Source organism: Rutidosis leptorrhynchoides, chromosome 3 (genome assembly GCF_046630445.1).
Source record: "Rutidosis leptorrhynchoides isolate AG116_Rl617_1_P2 chromosome 3, CSIRO_AGI_Rlap_v1, whole genome shotgun sequence".
Lineage (NCBI taxonomy): Eukaryota > Viridiplantae > Streptophyta > Magnoliopsida > Asterales > Asteraceae > Rutidosis > Rutidosis leptorrhynchoides.
This window is the reverse complement of record NC_092335.1, coordinates 4,428,269-4,449,138: the sequence shown is the minus strand read 5'-3', so window position 1 is coordinate 4,449,138 and position 20,870 is coordinate 4,428,269. Positions and strand designations below refer to the sequence as shown.

Below are 20,870 nucleotides of genomic sequence, written 5' to 3'. Positions count from 1 at the left end.
AATTATAAGTCTTTAGTATTCACATATTTTTATGTATTGAAAAATTGACAGTTTATAATGATCCATTTTATCTCTCTTTATAAATTAATGAGACGAACCTAAGTATTATCAAATGTGATTTTGGGCATAACAAGAAAACTAAGCAAGATTTTGCTAGTTGGTCTTTGTAACTTGCATTTAAGTGCCCATCCTCTTAATATATTCAAGAAAATATAAAACAAATGTCTTCAAATTTCAATGTTGCAGAAACAAAACTGTAATACCAAATGAGAAAAGTTGTCAAAATACAGAATTTTCTTATTTAAAGAGACATTCACCTAAGATATGCATAGTCGTATATACATCGTATTTAAGCATTGAATAGTCACAGGGCAACTCTCCTTTGGCATATCGTCATACGAACATATAATAAAATATATGATGGACGTTATAACTCACATGCCAATAGAGAGTAGGCCTTTGAATAATCCCGCTTGATGACTGATCTAACATCCTATCGTCTCTTTGGATTTTTGCCCAACCTCATACTGGATCATTGCTTAGATCGGTTTGACAATCTTCGATTTCTTATATATGAAGATTGGAAATGGAATAAACCATTGAAGAATAGGCATATGCCTAATATAGAATTTTATACCTTTCAGAAAGTGCCTTTTCTCCATACATATTCTTGTGCTGACTCAAGAGCAGTAAATGACTACAAACTATGCCTTGAATCAAAATCTAATGTAGATTGGGGGACGGTTTTAAATGGCATATACTTTCTGCTTTCTTATATCATTTTTCACCCTCAAACTATTGTGCATATACTTGTATTTGTTTGCGAGGGTGCTAATATATTACGAGCTGGGATTAGCAATTGACTTGATAAAGGAGAATAACGGTCCATTATGTTAGTGCATAGTATTATTGAATGCCAATGTCAATTATAGACTGATAGTGTTGGTCAATTTACCTGTAAACAGATTTAACTGATTTAGTTAGGAATTGAAATTATGTGTATATGTATATTCTGTTTAGCGTACGAGATCAACACATTTAAAGTTATAACTGAACATCTAGAGTAACATACCAATTATATATCCGTATGACTGTATCAACTAGATTTAACATAAACTTTTCATCCTGACTCACTCTTGCATCCACAGTTCAATATTTAGTAACATATTCAATATTATACATGTAGCAAAACATCAAAATCATTTACATTTCAATATTTCATAACCAAAATAAAGCACATTTACTACCATCGATTCATATGAAATTAAACTCAATAGTGTGAAACGAACTTCATAAAAACACAGCTTCCTACATATAGTAGATAAATTACATTTGGGTAATAATTATCAATAGTCACAAAGATAACTACTAAAGCAAAAGCAGTGTTTCCATGTAGAAATGCGCTTCAAATGTAAAACTTAGTCCACGAACCCCGATTGAATTGAAATGTTTTAGGTCTCGATCAGAAACAGCAACTGAACCTTGATTTGAAATCTCATTATCATCTTCTATTTCAAGAATAGGCGCACCATTATTTCTTAATCCCAACACTGTATTTATGTTTCCATCATTTGGTGCCGTAATAGAATAAAGCTTTGTAAATGAACTTGCAACAACAGGCTCCATTACCCATACTTCAAAATCCGTTTCGTCGTAATCAAATATAGCAAGAGAATCCCTTAGCTTCGATATAGATAACTTGTTTCCATAAATACGCGGATATTTTAAACATTCTGGGAGGATTACTCTCGTACATTCTTCAGTAACCATATCAAATGAAAAAACTGTATTATCCACTTCATCAAGACCAAGCCAATAAATAAACCCGCCTATAACTACTTGGGACCTTTCAAATCGGACGCCATCTCCACGAAGTACATCACTGCTGCTACATAGTGTACGTCTCCAAGTGCGCGAGCTTAACGTAAAAACCTCAACTTTCCAAGGGACGGTGTCAATACCGTTACAATCATTCCAGTCGTGATTGAATGTCATGGTAACAATCATAGGGTCAAGTGTATCTTGACGAACCCCAAATCGTACAAATGTGTCATACTGATAATTTTGTAGCATATTAGGCATAGGAACGTCAACTGCTTTCCTAATGGATGGATTCCAAATAACAGCCTTGTACAATCCAGAATCAACAGTACCGTAGAAGCATAACAAACCGTCAGAGGTACCAGCAACTGTTGAACCCTCAATTTGGTTCAACGGTTCTATCTCATGTTGTTGTGGGAGGAGTGTATCATCATTATCATCATCGGCAACCAAGACATATTTTATCTCGCGGTCTAACACATCAATGTATCTCACCATCAAATGATGTTGTTGATTAGATCGACGGGTGAGGGTGTGAGCGACAAACTCGGAACTATCAATCAATGCCTTCCATGCTTTTGAAACTGATCTGGAACGAATCAACGATTTCACAGGAAGCATCTTGATGATATTTACTTGGATATGAAAAGGAATGTGGTCTGACATGATTTAGGTAGGTAAAGGCTGAGATATGAAATGAGTTAGTTACAATAATCAACTTTCAAACAAAAGGATGTTCTGTAACACTAGGAATTGTTTCCTTAAACATATACATGAATATATTATATACAATTCAAAAACCACCAACAAATTCATTGAAACAGGTCATTCACACCATATGCGATCAAGATATAATTACCTCATTACTTGCTACAATATTTACAGAGGATCATTAATCTTCTTAACGAAACATTAGCTATACAGTTTTATAACCATGTAAATTAAACGCAGAAGTAACTCTCCATGATCATGTTATTCAAGAGAATTTAATGTTATAAATGCAATTTGTATTGATCAGTTGTAATATTGACTTGAATTGATACAATTATACAATGATCAGCTATTCTATTTATATTGCAAAAGTTATAACGGCTAATTCTCAAGTGGAGTGTCTATCCAATATGTTTTTTTCTTTTTTGGTGATTGTGCCTGACTTAGTAGCCGTTTGCTTTTGTTGCCTTCTGTCTTAGACTGTTCTGTTTTAGACTTCTTGACTTCTGGCATCATGTGACTTGACTCAATTGGGAGATGATGAAACTAGGTTTCTGATCCCACTAAACCAAATAACCAAACATGGTTATTTGGTTATGTTGTTGTTGCATTCTGACACTCCCCCTCAAGTTGAATAGTGGGGTTTCCGATATTCAACTTGCCAAGAACTTCATTGAAGAGTCTTCCGTTAACTGATTTGGTGAGGATGTCGGCAAGCTGATCTTCGGATCTGATTGATGGAAGAGAAATGATTTCATCATCTAATTTTTGTCTAATAAAATGTCGATCAACTTCCACATGTTTGGTTCGGTCATGTTGAACTGGATTTTCTGATATGGCGATTGCTGCTTCATTATCGCAGAGAATCTGAATAGCTTCTTTTGGAGTAAATCCTATTTCTGTCAAGAGTTTTCGAATCCATAAAGCTTCCACCACTCCCTTTGCAATTCCTCTAAATTCTGATTCAGCACTTGATAAGGAAACGACCTTTTGTTTCTTACTCTTCCACGCAACTAAGTTTCCTCCAACTATTGTGAAGAAACCTGAAGTCGATCGTTTATCTCCTTTCTCTCCAGCCCAACTTGCATCTGTATAAACTTGCGCTTCAAGGTGCCCATTCTTTTTTAATACAACTCCATTGCCTAATGTTTTCTTTAAGTATCTGATGATCCTCATTACAGCTTCCATATGGTGAATCTGTGGTTGATGCATAAACTGGCTCACAACTCCAACTGCATGTGCTATATCTGGCCGAGTGTGAGCAAGATAGATGAGTTTTCCCACCATCCTTTGGTATTGCCCTTTGTCAGCAAGATCAGCTTCGTCTTCCATATATAACTTTTGGTTTGGAATCATTGGAGTATCAGCTGGTTTGCAATCAATCATACCTGTTTCTGCAAGAAAATCAAGAACATACTTCTTTTGACAGATAAATATTCCCTGTTGGGATCGTAATACCTCAATCCCCAAAAAATACTTAAGCCTGCCCAAATCTTTCATTTCAAATTCTTTAAATAAGTTCATTTTTAAGTTAGAAATTTCTTCTTTATCATTTCCTGTTATTATCATATCATCAACATAAATGATTAAGCATGTGATTAAATTTCCTCTTCGTTTAAAAAAGAGAGTATGATCCGAGTTGCTTTGTTTAAAATCATATTTTTTCATAAATAGTGTAAATCTCCCAAACCAAGCCCGTGGAGATTGTTTTAACCCATATAAAGATTTCTTAAGTCGACAAGCTTCCCCATTTTTGAAGTTTCCTGAGAATCCTGGTGGAGCATCCATATAGACTTCTTCTTTTAATTCACCATGGAGAAAAGCTTCTTCACATCAAATTGGTGAAGTGGCCAGTCTTCATTTGCAGCGATAGAGAAGAGAACCCTGATGGTATCAATCTTTGCAACTGGTGAGAAAGTCTCTGAATAATCTATTCCATATTTTTGAGTATATCCCTTGGCAACTAGCCGGGCTTTGTATCTTTCAATGGTACCATCTGGTTTGTATTTTATTGTAAACACCCATCGATTCCCTACAGGGTTTTTTCCTTGCGGAATGACACATTTTTCCCATGTATCACTTTTCTTGAGTGCTTCCATTTCTTCTTCCATGGCCTTTCTCCATTTGTCAGATTTCATTGCTTGATCAACTGTAGCTGGAATTTCTTCAGAGTATAAAGCAGAGTTGAATTTCTGTGCTTCACTTGATAGGTTCCCGTGTGCAATATTCGTAACTGGGTATCTTGATCTTTGAGCTTCTTTTTCTGGAGAGTATCTCTTTGGCGGTACTCCCCTGTTGGCTCTTTGTGGTAGAACATATCTTTCTGTGGTTTCATCGGAAGTGGAATTGTTGTCAAGTGGTATATCGTGAGTTTGACTGTTTTGTTCCTCTTGAACTTCATTACTTGAGGAGATTTCATTTGGTTCAATGTTAGGTGATTCGGGACTAGGATTTGGTGATTCGGGATTAGGATTTGATGATTCGGGACTAGGATTTGGTGATTCGGGATCAGGATTTGATGATTCGGGGTCAGGATCTGATGTTGGTGGATTCGGTGATTCTGGATCAGGATTTGATGTTGGTGTTTGAATGTTCCCAGGTTTAGGTATCCATGTTATCCAACTGAGAGTGTCGTTATCTTCTTTCTCCCCCTCACTCGTGAGTTGGGTATTATAAAAATATTCGGTTTCGACAAAGTCACAGTTCATTGTAGTAAAAACATGACGTCTCTTGGGACTATAACACCTATACCCTTTTTGGTTAATTCCATAACCCACCATGACACATTTTTCCGCACATGGATCTAGTTTGGTGCGTTCATTTTTTGGAATGTGGACAAAGACCGAGCACCCAAATATTCGAGGTTCAACGCTAAATGAAGTCGGAAGCGTATGAAATTGAGAAAGTGTATCTTTCGGAGTTTTTGTGCCCAAAACTTTGGTAGGTAGTCGGTTGATAAGATAAGTAGCGGAAGCAAGAGCTTCGGGCCAAAAACTCTTCGGAACTTTGGATTCAATTAATAATGCTCTTGTCATTTCTAAAAGTAGTCGATTTTTCCGTTCGGCTACGCCATTTTGCTCGGGGGTATGAGCACACGAGGTTTGATGAATAATCCCATTATTTTCGCAAAAAGATTTCATTGATGAATTTACAAACTCACCTCCATTATCGGATCTTAACATTTGTATGTTTTTATTAACTTGGGTTTGAACCATTTTATAAAAGTGAGAAAATTTTTCAAACACTTCCGATTTGTGAGTTAGAAAATAAATCCAGGTCATGCGTGAATGGTCATCGATAAAAAGGACAAAATATCGGAAGTTTTTCCCTCCAGTGACCGGTGCAGGACCCCAAACATCCGAATGGATTAAAGCAAAAGGAACATCTTTTCTTGTATTACTAGGTCTAAAAGTACTTCGGTGGCTTTTAGCCAAAATACAAGTTTCACAGTTTAAAGTAACGTTTGATGGAAAAAGACTCAGAAATAAAGCATGTAAGTATCCGGCAGATGGGTGACCCAATCTCCTATGCCATAACCAAGCTTCCCTCGTAGGTGTTCCGTGAGCAAGCGTCACGGTACCATGTTGGGTTACTTCGTTCACATAGTACAACCCGCCCCGTTCGGTGCCACGTCCAATAATCACCCCAGTTCGAATATCTTGTAGGATACAAAACGTGGGGTGTAGTAAGACGGAACAATTTAACTCTTTTGTAACGTGACTAACGGATAAAAGTTTGTGTGACAAGGTTGGAATATATAAACAATTAGATAAGTTCATAGTCGGAGTGATCTCAATTTTTCCACCCCCTTCAACTTGTACCACACCACCATTGGCCGTTTGAATTTTACTAACCCGGGGTTTTGATTGAGCATAAAAATCTGATTTTTCAAAACTCATGGTGTGAGTGGCACCACAATCAAAAATCCATTCGTTATTTTTAATATTATTTGAAACTAAATTTGCTTTACCTTTTAAAATGCTAGTATCAAAAATATAAGTTTTATTAAAATTAGTGTCAAATTTTAAATCTTTAAAAAGTTTGTAACACTTTTTTTGGTCAAATTCGTGGGATTTAGTTTTAGAGGGAATACTTTGTATATTAATGGAATTATATGAATCCACCAAAAAATTTATCTTTTTGTTTTTGTTTGGGTGACAGCCGTGAGTCACTTTTGACTCTTCTTTTATTGAAAAGGCATTTGGCTTATGGTTATTAAAAGAGTCTGTTGACTCTTTATTTTGGGAAGAGTGTTTTATTTTCCAGTTCATCCCATCCCCTTTTGTACTATAAGCCATCTGCGAAGATTCATCAATAGAGTCTATATTTCCTTTATTGATTTTCTCTTGAAGGCAATGGAAGCGATTAGGGTTTACCCATGTTGCTTCATCATCTATCGATATATGATAAGAGGAATTTGGGTTTAACCCTAATTTTGCTACAGCCGATTTGGCTCTATAAACATGGTTTGAGGGTGTTTTTCTCACCCTTTCAGTCATTTTATGTATTTGATATGAGAGATTAGAGTTCGATTTACCTCTCGTTGATCTCTGAGCTGTAAAATTGTGATTCTTTCGGTTGATTACGGAAGTGACGATGCCGGTTGCCACACGGTTGTCTCCGGCCGTTGTTCTAGTCGCCACCGTTGTCGCCATCACCGTCGTCTTCAGCCCTTTACCTTCTTGATTGGTCACTAATTCGTCGGTTTTGATGGTGATCGGTGGTGAATGACAGAGAACATTAAGGTAACTGTTTTTAATTACCCTTGATTGCTCAGATTTCATAATTTGTATGCTGAAATCATTATGACTTGAGCTACCGTCATCTTTTGACATGGCAGCTTGAGTTTTTTTTTTTTTTTTTTTTCCGGGTAAATGATTGAAGCTAAAAACCGGATGTATTGATCCCTCGATCTATACCGTCAGCTCTGATACCATGTTATTCAAGAGAATTTAATGTTATAAATGCAATTTGTATTGATCAGTTGTAATATTGACTTGAATTGATACAATTATACAATGATCAGCTATTCTATTTATATTGCAAAAGTTATAACGGCTAATTTTCAAGTGGAGTGTCTATCCAATATGTTTTTTTATTTTTTGGTGATTGTGCCTGACTTAGTAGTCGTTTGCTTTTGTTGCCTTCTGTCTTAGACTGTTCTGTTTTAGATTTCTTGACTTCTGGCATCATGTGACTTGACTCAATTGGGAGATGATGAAACTAGGTTTCTGATCCCACTAAACCAAATAACCAAACATGGTTATTTGGTTATGTTGTTGTTGCATTCTGACAGATCAAGTAAATACAATATCAAGACCATTATATATTGAGGTTCTCTCATTAAAATAATCAAACACATTGTGTGCGGCTCAAATTATAAAGAAATGAACCATTTAGGCTCTGTTAAGAAAATAATTAAAAAGATTGTGTGCAATTCAAATTCAAAATAAAAGGTCTATTGAGGCTCTCTTGGGCAAATAATCAAACAAATTGTGTGCCATTTTTTCTTCGCGCTATGTATGAATACATTTATAACCAAAAACATGTCCTTCAAAATTACAAAACTAAAAAGATAATGGTGATCTAACAAAAAACACGATAACTCAATAAAAAGAATGAAAATTTACATATAACGAACCTGTTCAAAAGTCAATTGGTGGATATGGCTTGAGCTATTCAATTAGAAGAAAAACAAAAATATGTACGTAGATGATGTTTCTCTTAATAAAGAGGAACAAGAACCAAGAAGAAGAGAGACGATTGAAAATCAGGTTACAAACCTTCTTTTTAAAGGATTCACTAATTTTTAACATAATTTATTAAAATACCTTTCATATTTTTTCTCACCTCCTTCTAAATATTTATTTTGAAACTGATAAAAAAATAGGAACCTATCAAAATCAAATGTGAAAACAAGACGTCCATACTTTGGGATGACGACTTATATATATGGTTATCAATCAGCCAATTAGAATCACTTAAATTTGGGCCGATGGGTAATACTAGCCCATTCGAAGAGTACCAGAACAGTTTTGGTGAAACACTTTCATTTCATGCCATTTTATTAATCCATTCATTTCAATTTACCCAACAAATATACAGAGTACATTTCACTAAATTTCTTATGAATTTATTATCTATCTAAATCTAAAGTCTAAACATTAAATTAAACACACATAAAAAATAAAACTATTGTACATTACAATTAATAAGTTACGTAGAGCGACAATTATTAATTTTACAATATTTTTGTTTGTTAATAACAAATTATATAAAAAAGATTTTCTTATATTTATAATGCTTTAAACAAAAGCAAAAGGTGTAGGTGTTTGTAGTTAGTAATGGTTTTAAATTTATTATTAATTTATTATTATTACTATTATTATTCTTATTATTATTATTATTATTATCATGAGAATTTTGCCAACGACAACCCTAAATTGATTGTACAACTAATAAATAAAGTGTCGCTTTCAGATTAGCATATAACCATTCATTACAACACATTAAAACATACTAACGATAGCTCTAAAAGTTTTCGTTAGCAAAACCTTATTATTATTATTATTATTATTATTATTATTATTATTGTTGTTGTTGTTGTTGTTCAATTGAAATGACTCATTGAATATTAGAAAATAAACAAATATGTTAAAATAATGCTTTGAATAACTTGTGGATTTAAAATATATACTTAATCATATAATATAATCAACATAATAAACAATCACAAACACATAGTCAGCCGGCCACTTTTACAATCACTATCATTGTTTATTGTTTATTTATATACATGATCACGCATATATTGAACCAACAACCATTTTCAACCAACAACGATTTTCAACCAACCACCACTTTCAACCGATCATAGATGAATCAATACACTTGGTTTCAAACATATATTTTATTTTTGATTTTCAATATACAAAACATATTTCTATAATCATAACACAAAATTCTATGTATCCAATCAATTATAAAGATTATATTTACAGGAAGTTTGCCATAAAACTTAGAAATCAAATTACTAACTTTACAAAAACCTTGTCCCCTTGGTAAAGAAGATAGTTTTTTTTTTTTTTTTTTTTTACCTCTTTATGACACAACCTACATCTTAACTACGTAACCATCGAAAACTATTGGCTATCAAAAGAATTAAAACGAACCACGTATATTGTGTGATTAAAGGGGGAAAAAGGAGTAAATATCGAGTGCATGAAGTGGTATCTGTATATATCTAACTACGAGAACCCGAGTTAGGTGTGATCTTGATAACTAGCCCAGGGAAAACATCATCTGGATCATGAATATGCGGGTTTTCTTCAACAATAAACGGGTCACCACACTTGTCGCTAATAGTATGCAAAGTCTCCCCTTCTCCGACCACATAAATCTCGTCACAAGAATAATTAGCCGAAACAGAGTTCATTTGCTTGATCCAAGAATAGTCATTATTATTGTTATTGTTATTATCCTGATCAATAAAAGAGCCTACCAAGAGTAGAAGCGCGAGAAATATGATGCAGTACCAGCGAGCTGCATCAGTAAAACTCACCCTAGATGAAGCCATGATCATCACTGATCACAGGAAAATTAATTAATTAATTTGTATGTAAATAGAATGGATGGATGATGATTAGGCTGTGTGTTGGATTATAATGAAAAGTGGAATGAATATGTGGGTGTATTTATATATACGTAACAGAAAGTTGGGTGGGTATTGGTTTCTACGATCATATCCCGTTCCATTTTAGCTCAATCTGTTGACCTGCTTTTAGTATCTTTTATTTATTTCTTGTGACTAGTAGATCACAACTTAATTGTCACCTTCTGAGTCGTGTCATTTGTTATAACTTCTTAAAAATAGATATAGTTCAACAATATTATGTTAGATTATTATAATATGTGTTAGGCTTTGGGTTACGGAAAGCCTAGCTAGTAATAATTGTTGTGTAAGTAATTATTAACTTTGTTGTAATTAATCAAAGAACAAAGGACGTTTAACTTTTTATAAAATAAATAAATAAAAGGCATATTGCGTGTTACTTACGTTAATAAATAAGATAAAATAGTACTCGTAGAAGACGTTGTCAAAGTCGATGGTCATAGAGTCATATAATAGGGTTAGCGGACCTTTTAAGTCAGCTTTGTGGCTTGCTGTTCTCAATAGGTTAAGCACTCAAGACAGAATGCAAGTTTGGTATCCTCATAAAATGTTCAGTTGTGCTTTGTGTGGGAAGACTAATGATTCTGTTAAGCACTTGTTCTTCCAATGTGATTATAGTGCAAGTGTTTGGAATTTTTTGAAAAGCAAATTAGTGTTTAGAGGCCTGCCAAATCATTTGCCAGGGATTTTGCAGGATATGGCACAGTACCCATTTTCAAATAATATTTGGTGTATTATCAATAGGATTGTTATTGCAGCAGGGGTGTATTTCATTTGGAATGAGAGGAATTGTAGACTTTTTGCTCAAAAGGAGAAAGATGCTGCAGTTTTGTGTGGAGATATCAAGGAGTATGTTAGGTTGAAATTGATAACATTCAAAGTTAAAAAGTCTGCTGCTGTGTTGAAAGCAGCCAAGATGTGGGACCTCCAGTGGCAAGATATGGGATTTAGAATTGTTTAGTTTTTTGTTTTTGTGTTCTCTGTTTCTGTATTAGTTTGGTGTGTGGTTGTATTTTGTTTTTGGGCTTGGGTATGTCCAGCCTTGTATGTTCTCCAAAATTAATATATTTCTTAGTTTTTGCCAAAAAAAAAAAATGAATGATTATTGGAAAGTCTAATTCTTTATTTCTATCATTTCATTTATCTATAGCTAGTTTGATTAAATCTACAAATCGATAAAAAAAAAAAAAAATACCTTTAATTATATAACTATAAATAACACCTTTAATTATATAACTATAAATAACACCGTTTATAATAATCTGCAGACAAAGGACCGATGACTATTGACTAGGATGATGAGATTTATACATGTTTGGGTATTTGATGTGGTGTACATTTGACGGGAAAGGATTGCGTGAAGTGAATGAGCTGCCTCTTTTAACAAATCGACTAAAAATAGATTCAAATAACTATCTACAAATCTCTTATTCTTGTCTTGTGTTCATTGGCCCACGTGTCATTAATTTTCCATTATCAATTAATCAACAAGCGAAAGAATATCTTGGTGGATATTTTAGATCATGGATAACAATGAGTGCAATGTTGCAGCCCAGCATAGTAGAATCCCTTACCTCTCGCTAAGTAAATGTTTTTATATGGTCGTAGGCTTGTTTTAAGTACTCGATAATATATAATCATCTACGGAGTGTATCATACTAATTAATGTTTTTATAAACATTTATCTACTTTTCTCAAATCATGATTACGTGTCTTTAATCTCTTTTTAATGAAGCAAAGGAAGAGGTGATTTGATATAAACCATGCCGGGAAAGGATAATATCATATACAACAAGAACTTGAACCATGGCCAAATCAACAACATCCATAACATACGATGAACTAACAAAAACAATCAAACCTAATATCATATACAACAAGAACTTGAACCATGGCCAAATCAACAACATCCATGACATACGACGAAATGAACTAACAAAAACAATCAAACATGCCAACACGACCTGTGAAACTAAACAATGATCTAGCTAACAATTCGATAGAAACATTTTGTACTGACATGACCAAATCATAACCTAAGATCACGGCAGTCGCCAAAAAACACAAACACACCGAAAACTCCCAGTCGAGTATCATAAACAAGGAGCCCAAAAAGACAAGAAAGAAGGAGAAGGCTTCTGAGTCATCGACGAAAAGTTGAGTCGGAGGGGGTGGCGACGCAAAAGGAGCAAAGAAGGGTTGGGGTTCAGTGTGTGAAAAGTTTTTTGAAAAATAAACATATGCGGCTATGAATAATGATATATTTTAATAAGCCGATGACTTCTAAAATTACACACACAATTAGTTAAAAGCCATATAAATAAATAATACTTCCTTCAATGTATCTATATTTATCATCTTATTCTTTTCTTCGAAAAAAAGGATAACATTTTCATTTTCTCGAAAAAAGAAAAGAATTGATGGGGAGCAAACAATAACAAGGAAGGTGAGGCTCGAGGGCAGTGAACTGACCTTACCGAAAAAGATAAACGAGCATAAACTAACTAAACACGAGCTCCGCCTCAAAACAGAAACCAACATACATACTATACAGCTGGTTAGAAACAACATATACAACAAATAAATTTTTTTTTTTTTTTGAAAGATCAAGATACAAATGTTAAAGGCAAGGTACAAATGTTATCGATAGTATGTTGCTTCCGTCTTCGCAAATTAATACACTTTGATACGTTTTTGTCCCTAGAAAAGTTAATATGTTCTTATGGTTTTTTCGTTTAGATTCTCTTCATGTTCGTTGGAACCTATCCGCGAAGGGAATTGATGTTTCTTCTATAGTTTGCCCGTCTTGTAATAATGGGGTGGAGACTAAAGATCATTTGTTTTTCGAGTGTGAAGTTGCTCGGGACTTATGGCATAAAATACCCGTTTGGCTCGATTGTGGTATGCTTAATTTGTCTTCATGGGATTCTTTTATGGCATGGTTGGAAGGTATTCGGTTACGCCCGTTGTCTAAAGATCGGATCATTGCGGTGACGGTGACTTGTTTATGGACTTTATGGCGATTCAGGAACGGCGTTTCTCTTAGATTCTTTTTATAACAAAAGTAGTTTCTTTGATTTCATTAGATTAATTACTTTTCGTTGGATTAAACATAGAGGCCATTTAGTTTCTAATTGGAACTTATGGCTTTCTATGCCGTTGTAATTATCCCTTAGCGCGTTGGTAGGGATCGTTTTATTATAATATAATCATTTTTTGGCCGTTAAAAAAAAGGCAAGGTACAAATGGGCATTAGAGGGTGACGAAAATAGAAAATTGTTCGTCACCAATTAATCTTGGAATGACTTTCCTAATTCTATTTGCCATGAGTTTTGAAAGTATTTTAGTTATTTAAAAGACTTATAGGTCGAAAGTTAGAAAAATTTAAAGGGTCTTTTACCTTAGGAATAAGCGTGATGAATGAGGCGTTGCATCCATTTGAGATCGATCCCGTTCTCCAAAACCAAATGATAGCTTTCATGAGGTCGGCTTTGATGATATCCCAGAATTTGATATAGAACAATAGATTGAAGCCGTCGGGTACCAGGGCTTTGTTTTTCCACAGTCTTTGATTGCCTCGAGTGTTTCATTTTCGGATAATTCTTCTTCTAATTTATCTGCCAGAACCTTTTCAATTCGCGATCCATCCCAATTATCGAGCAAATAGTGGTTGTTTTGAATTACTGAAAAAAGGTTTTTGAAATATGAGTGTGCTTCGGTTTTTATCACTGATGTGTGCGAGGTGTAGTACGAAATAGATTATATTTTACTACGAAATACTATTAAATACGATACAATTTTACACAAGTTATTTATTTATTTATTGAATGGGATATACCTAAATCTTGCTACAACACTTATAGGCAGTGTACCTAATCGTAGAGTAGTGTAGTTTTTAGTAAGTCCGGTTCGTTCCACAGGGATACAACTAAGTTTAACGCTATAATTTTAAAAACTATATTTGTATAAATATATATATTTATATAAGTAGAATTATTATTATTATAAAAAGGGGTTTTACCGTTTAGTGACCGGTTTGTCGATTTTATGTCTTAAGTCACAATTAAAACCTAATGTAAAATATTAAATATAAATATAACTTAATTTAAAGCGTAGAGTAAATGACGATAAATAAAAGTGCGATAAATAAAAGTGCAATAATTTAAAGTACGATAAATAAAATGACGATAAATAAAATGATGGTAAATAAAAGTGCGATGAGATATAAAATAAAGGAATTATGCTTATTTAAACTTCGGTAATCATGATGTTCGACGTGTTGATTTTAATTTATTACCATGAGTTAATTGTCTTTTGTCCTAGATTATTCGATATGTCCATCTGGTTTTTGTCCATAACAGTCCATCGGTCATAAATATAAAGTGCGAGTGTCCTCGTCAAATTACCCTTATACCCGAAGTCAAATATTCCAACTAATTGGGGACTTAAACTGTAACAAGGTCTTAATACTTTCTTAATAATTACACCAGGTTATCGACTGCGTGTAACCCAAGGTTTTAATACGTTGTTAACAATTACACCAAGTGTCATTGTATGTAATACACCCCTGTTTTAATGAGTCCATTGACTATTAATCCATTCCCGTGTCCGGTCAAATGAACAATTATTAGTGCTTGTAAATATCCCGCCCATCGTGTCCGATCCAGTATATGTGGTTATTTATAGATACGTCAAATTATAAATCTCTATATTAAATTAACGAACTATCATTCAGTTAAACAAATATAAAGCCCATTAATAGCCCATAGTCTAATTTCCACAAGTGTCGGTCTTTTGTCCAAACCTCAATTATGGTCCAAAGCCCAATAACCCCGTCTTAATATTTAGTCCAACATCACGATTACTTCGGCTTAAATAAACATAAAAATAACTTAGCTACGAGATATTAAATTAAAAAGGTTGAACATAACTTACAATGAGTATTAATCGCGTAGTGTTCCACGGACATAAATTCGACTTACAAACTTAAAACATTCGCCACTATAACCTTATTATTATTAAACTTAAATTAAAATAAAAATTATAATTATATATATATTTTACGTAGATAGAAAGAAAGAAAAAGGGGTGAGGAGATCGTCCGAATGCGTTGGCTTTTATAGGCCCATTTTGCACTGTGTAGCTCCGTGATCGTGGTACATTTGTTCATCACAGCTCCACAGTCGCGGAGCTTTGGATTCCAGCTCACCAAATGAATTAAACGTGGGCTGCTGATTATTTATAATATATAATATTATATATAATTAATTATATATTATATTATATTCTTGTGCATAGTTGACTTGTATTTTTAGCTCCGTTGAGTCGCACGTTGATAGTTGGTTCATGTCTCGGTTTCGGAGTTCGAACGCCTTTTCGTATAATTTAATATCTTGTACTTTGCGTTTAGCGGCTTGTACTCTGGTAATTTTGAGACGTTTCTCATCAATAAATAGAACCACTTGGATTGTACTTTGTACTTTTTAGCTTTTTGGTCGTTTGCGTCTTCAAATCGTCGATTCTGTCTTTTATCTTCACCTTTTATTTTTTAAACGAATATCACTTGTAAATAGAACAATTGCAACTAAAAGCTTGTCTTTCTTGAAGGAAAATGCTATGAAATATATGTTCGTTTTTAGCATTATCAAATATTCCCACACTTGAGCGTTGCTTGTCCTCAAGCAATATAGATCTTGAATATAACTTTACCAGAATCACTTCTTTATTCTTCACACTTTGTACATCAGTGATTTTGATACGGCGGTATGAACAATGATAGTAACGTTGTGGTTTACAGTCCCACATGACTATGAAAATTTAGATCCTTAAGGAAATTGGATCTTTATGAAAACATTTGATCTTTTAAAAATACATGCTAGATTTTACCCTAGACAAGTTTTCCGGAATAACCCTTCACCGGTGTTCGCAAATTATTTTTGTGGGTTTTGTGGGTTTTAGATTTGAAAATTTTAGCTCAAAACTTACGGTTTTGTGTAACCCACTTGCTAACCTTGTATTAGGAAAGCAACACGTCCAGTATACTTACTCGGTATATTACCTTTCGGTAAACTACCGTCCGGTTGTAAAGGAAAGCGTTGAACAAGCAACTGTTAAGGCACTGTCTAATGACATGCTTTTGATTATGGTCTATATCGTGTCGGATGTAATTACTATCCTTTGTATGAGCAATAGTAAAGATCACCCTATAGTTTTTCGGTCTAGCACAAGGTCCTGTCTTCGACCATGCTATGCAACCACCGTTCTTACGGTTGACACCCGATTTGGTTCAGGTGACCTAATGAATTCCAGGTGAATTCCTAGGATTTTACGTTCAATGGTAATGAACGCATTGAAAATAGGGTTTCAAAAAACAAATCGGTTTGTAATTTTGATCAAAATATTTTCTCGTTCAAGCTCGAGTTTAGATATCATCGAATTCCATGAGTTTGAATTCTCAATCTTTAAGTTCAATCTCAAGGATTGAGTAATAGCAGGCTTAAAAGCTGATTTTTGATCTTTAAGGAGATTATCCATTCTGGGGATCTGATTCATTAGTCTTATAAGCTAATTTGCACGGTGCCTCCCATTGTACGAGACAGATCCTCTCATGGATAGGATAAGTCTAACCACATGGCGACCCTATTTGATGCTGAGTTCCGTGGATTTCCAGCTGATTTTCGAGAAAACTTTTCAAGGTTTTTCGTAGACTCTACAACTGGTCTGGACGACAACTTCCTGACCTAAATCAAGAAGCGCGTGTCTTTTTCTCGGAAGACTTTACTTTCTTTTAAATTTCATTTATATTAAAATAAACTGGGTAAAACTGATTAATATCGTTCAAAACAAAAGTATCTTCAATAATTTGTACAAAAATATGTAATATATGTTTTAAATAACTTGGTAAATTTTTCCCACACTTGGCTTTTATATTTCTTTCTTTGCCTTTTTATTCTCTTCTATTCCATTTTAAATGAATTCAAGTGTTTTGGGTTGTTTCTCAATTTATGTCCTTTCCGAGGTAACAATAATTTCGGTGTTAACACCTAGTTTTATCGTTCATAAATATGCATAAACATGATTTTGAGTTCATTTAGTTAAAAAATTTTAAAAATTTTACTAGAAGTGGGTAGTCAGTATATAAGACTAGGGCTGTTCTTTATTATCAGAGAGCACTAGATTCTAATACAACTACTGCGTTACTAGTAAAGTTTAACGGTGGCTATTAAACCAAGTGTATAAGTCAAATTTTTAAAACCGAAAGAATTTAATCCCTTCCCACACTTAAGATCTTGCAATGCCCTCATTTGCAAGAAATCAGTAACAATTTAAACTATTGAGGGTGATTAGCGTAGAAAAATGATTAAATTTTACCAAATTTTCCAAACATAATGTTGTTTGTTTGAATGATAAATGGTGCACTTCATTTGTTCATTCCTGCAGTTGTTATTTCACATATATTTTGCATCTTGTCGTCAAAATTAGTTGCTTTTGCTGAACTTAATGCCAGTCTTTGAAAGTGCGATGTTTTACCCTGTTTTGTACATGAGATAAACTACAAACATATATACATATTTTTGAAGTTTGGAATATCACCCCACATTCAAAAATTTATAAAAATCTAATAATTAAAACGTTAGAAAATTATATAAAAAAAACTATTACAGTATCAAAAGAAGTATTAAAAGTATAAAAATACAAGTTACAAAATAAATAAAAATAGGAATAAAAGAAAATTACTGTTGATGAGGATGGTTCCAGTAGGGATTCCATACATAGCCGTAAGTGTTGTAGAATGCTTGAGCTGGGTTATATGTAGGGAACGGTGGTCGGTTCTGTATAGTCCAGAGAGGAAATATGGTCGGTTGAGTAGGAATGTAGTTTGTATTTATGTAGGCACAATGGCTTATTATTTGGCTTTGATGATATTGCCAATCTGTAAATGCTGGTTGTCTAGCCATTTCATACTCATTTTAGGCCAATAAAATTTGCATTTCTGTCATCCGATTCCCTCCTCCCACATTACCTTGCTCCTGATCTCTTTCTACCTGTGGATGCGCGCCATCATATAGTACTGCAGAGTTATGTCGTTTCTTTAAAACCTTTGCACCATGATACACGCGTAAATCTATTCTTTCACGAGGTTCTGGTACTGTAATTAATAATCCCCCCTGACTTCTATCCACACCGAGATACTCAGCAATTAAAGTAATAAAGATACCACCTCCTATTATACTATTAGGCCGCATACCCATAACCATTACTGTAACGACCTGGATTTTTCCGACTACTTGATTATACTATTTACATGATTTAATAATTCCGACTTGATAAGCAATGAATTTTAATAAGTCTCGAACCTCCGGAAAGAGTTTTACACAAGCTTTTAGTAACCCTTTTATTCTTACGATTCACGAACGTCATAACTTGTATTAATTATATATATACGTGTGTGTGTGTATATATATATATATATATATATATATATATATATATATATATATTAACTTGAAAATATGATAATTAAATATCTCATTAAGTATATTAACAAAGTATTATATATATATTTTCATACTACTAATTTAAAGAGTTTTTGAACAATATATATGAAATGTCCCGTTCTTATTGATTAAAAACGTTCCATATTAATTGATTTCGTTGCGAGGTTTTGACCTCTATATGAGACGTTTTTCATAGACTGCATTCATTTTTAAAACAAACCATAACCTTTATTTCATAAATAAATATTTAAAAAGCTTTACATAGATTATCAAATAATGATAATCTAAAATATCATGTTTACACACGACCATTACATAATGGTTTACAATACAAATATGTTACATCGAAATCAGTTTCTTGAATGCAGTTTTTACATAATATCATACAAACATGGACTCCAAATCTTGTCCTTATTTTAGTATGCAACAGCGGAAGCTCTTAGTATTCACCTGAGAATAAACGTGCTTTAAACGTCAACAAAAATGTTGGTGAGTTATAGGTTTAACCTATATATATCAAATCGTAACAATAGACCACAAGATTTCATATTTCAATACACATCCCATACATAGAGATAAAAATCATTCATATGGTGAACACCTGGTAACCGACATTAACAAGATGCATATATAAGAATATCCCCATCATTCCGGGACACCCTTCGGATATGATATAAATTTCGAAGTACTAAAGCATCCGGTACTTTGGATGGGGTTTGTTAGGCCCAATAGATCTTTCTTTAGGATTCGCGTCAATTAGGGTGTCTGTTCCCTAATTCTTAGATTACCAGACTTAATAAAAAGGGGCATATTCAATTTCGATAATTCAACCATAGAATGTAGTTTCACGTACTTGTGTCTATTTTGTAAATCATTTATAAAACCTGCATGTATTCTCATCCAAAAAATATTAGATTTTAAAAGTGGGACTATAACTCACTTTCACAGATTTTTACTTCGTCGGGTAGTAAGACTTGGCCACTGGTTGATTCACGAACCTATAACAATATATACATATATATCAAAGTATGTTCAAAATATATTTACAACACTTTTAATATATTTTGATGTTTTAAGTTTATTAAGTCAGCTGTCCTCGTTAGTAACCTACAACTAGTTGTCCACAGTTAGATGTACAGAAATAAATCGATAAATATTATCTTGAATCAATCCACGACCCAGTGTATACGTATCTCAGTATTGATCATAACTCAAACTATATATATTTTGGAATCAACCTCAACCCTGTATAGCTAACTCCAACATTCACATATAGAGTGTCTATGGTTGTTCCGAAATATATATAGATGTGTCGACATGATAGGTCGAAACATTGTATACGTGTCTATGGTATCTCAAGATTACATAATATACAATACAAGTTGATTAAGTTATGGTTGGAATAGATTTTTTACCAATTTTCACGTAGCTAAAATGAGAAAAATTATCCAATCTTGTTTTACCCATAACTTCTTCATTTTAAATCCGTTTTGAGTGAATAAAATTGTTATGGTTTCATATTGAACTCTATTTTATGAATCTAAACAAAAAAATTATAGGTTTATAGTCGGAAAAATAAGTTACAAGTCGTTTTTGTAAAGGTGGTCATTTAAGTCGAAAGAACGACGTCTAGATGACCATTTTAGAAAACATACTTCCACTTTGAGTTTAACCATAATTTTTGGATATAGTTTCATGTTCATAATAAAAATCATTTTCCCAGAATAACAACTTTTAAATCAAAGTTTATCATAGTTTTTAATTAACTAACCCAAAACAGCCCGCGGTGTTACTACGACAGCGTAAATCCGATTTTTACGGCGTTTTTCGTGTTTCCAGGTTTTAAATCATTAAGTTAGCATATCATATAGATATAGAACATGTGTTTAGTTGATTTTAAAAGTCAAGTTAGAAGGATTAACGTTTATTTGCGAACAAGTTTAGAATTAACTAAACTATGTTCTAGTGATTACAAGTTTAAACCTTCGAATAAGATAGCTTTATATGTATGAATCGAATGATGTTATGAACATCATTACTACCTCAAGTTCCTTGGATAAACCTACTAGAAATGAGAAAAATAGATCTAGCTTCAAAGGATCCTTGGATGGCTTGAAAGTTCTTGAAGCAGAATCATGACACGAAAACAATTTCAAGTAAGATTTCCA

General features: G+C 33.5%; 4 protein-coding genes across 4 annotated transcripts; 2 read left to right on the top strand and 2 right to left on the bottom strand.

Annotated features, from left to right (window-relative positions):
* Positions 1-1,320: 1,320 nt before the first annotated feature.
* Positions 1,321-8,392, bottom strand: LOC139895670 (F-box protein CPR1-like). The gene is made up of 2 exons (XM_071878203.1): positions 8,174-8,392; positions 1,321-2,505 (listed from the first exon to the last, which is right to left on the bottom strand). Exon 2 carries the CDS (start codon positions 2,485-2,487, stop codon positions 1,369-1,371), a length of 1,119 nt encoding a protein of 372 aa, XP_071734304.1. The 5' UTR covers positions 2,488-2,505; positions 8,174-8,392; the 3' UTR covers positions 1,321-1,368.
* Positions 8,393-9,775: 1,383 nt separating this feature from the next.
* Positions 9,776-10,108, bottom strand: LOC139897155 (uncharacterized). Its single transcript, XM_071879813.1, has one exon. The coding sequence runs from the start codon at positions 10,106-10,108 to the stop codon at positions 9,776-9,778; it is 333 nt and encodes a 110-aa protein (XP_071735914.1).
* Positions 10,109-10,637: 529 nt separating this feature from the next.
* On the top strand, positions 10,638-11,165 carry LOC139897150 (uncharacterized). The gene has a single exon (XM_071879806.1). The coding sequence runs from the start codon at positions 10,638-10,640 to the stop codon at positions 11,163-11,165; it is 528 nt and encodes a 175-aa protein (XP_071735907.1).
* A 562-nt stretch (positions 11,166-11,727) lies between these two features.
* LOC139897141 (uncharacterized) lies at positions 11,728-13,263 on the top strand. Its single transcript, XM_071879798.1, has 2 exons — positions 11,728-11,788; positions 12,944-13,263. Exons 1-2 carry the CDS (start codon positions 11,728-11,730, stop codon positions 13,261-13,263), a joined length of 381 nt encoding a protein of 126 aa, XP_071735899.1.
* The last annotated feature ends 7,607 nt before the right edge of the window (positions 13,264-20,870 follow it).

What these genes read in the sequence shown, in the direction of transcription:
- LOC139895670 (XM_071878203.1), bottom strand. Translation starts at nt 2,487, where the DNA reads ATGTCAGACCACATTCCTTTTCATATCCAAGTAAATATCATCAAGATG.
- LOC139897155 (XM_071879813.1), bottom strand. Translation starts at nt 10,108, where the DNA reads ATGGCTTCATCTAGGGTGAGTTTTACTGATGCAGCTCGCTGGTACTGC.
- LOC139897150 (XM_071879806.1), top strand. Translation starts at nt 10,638, where the DNA reads ATGGTCATAGAGTCATATAATAGGGTTAGCGGACCTTTTAAGTCAGCT.
- LOC139897141 (XM_071879798.1), top strand. Translation starts at nt 11,728, where the DNA reads ATGGATAACAATGAGTGCAATGTTGCAGCCCAGCATAGTAGAATCCCT. An exon ending in AATCCCTTACCTCTCGCTAA is followed by an intron (nt 11,789 to 12,943) that starts GTAAATGTTTTT and finishes TTTTTCGTTTAG; the next exon opens with ATTCTCTTCATGTTCGTTGG.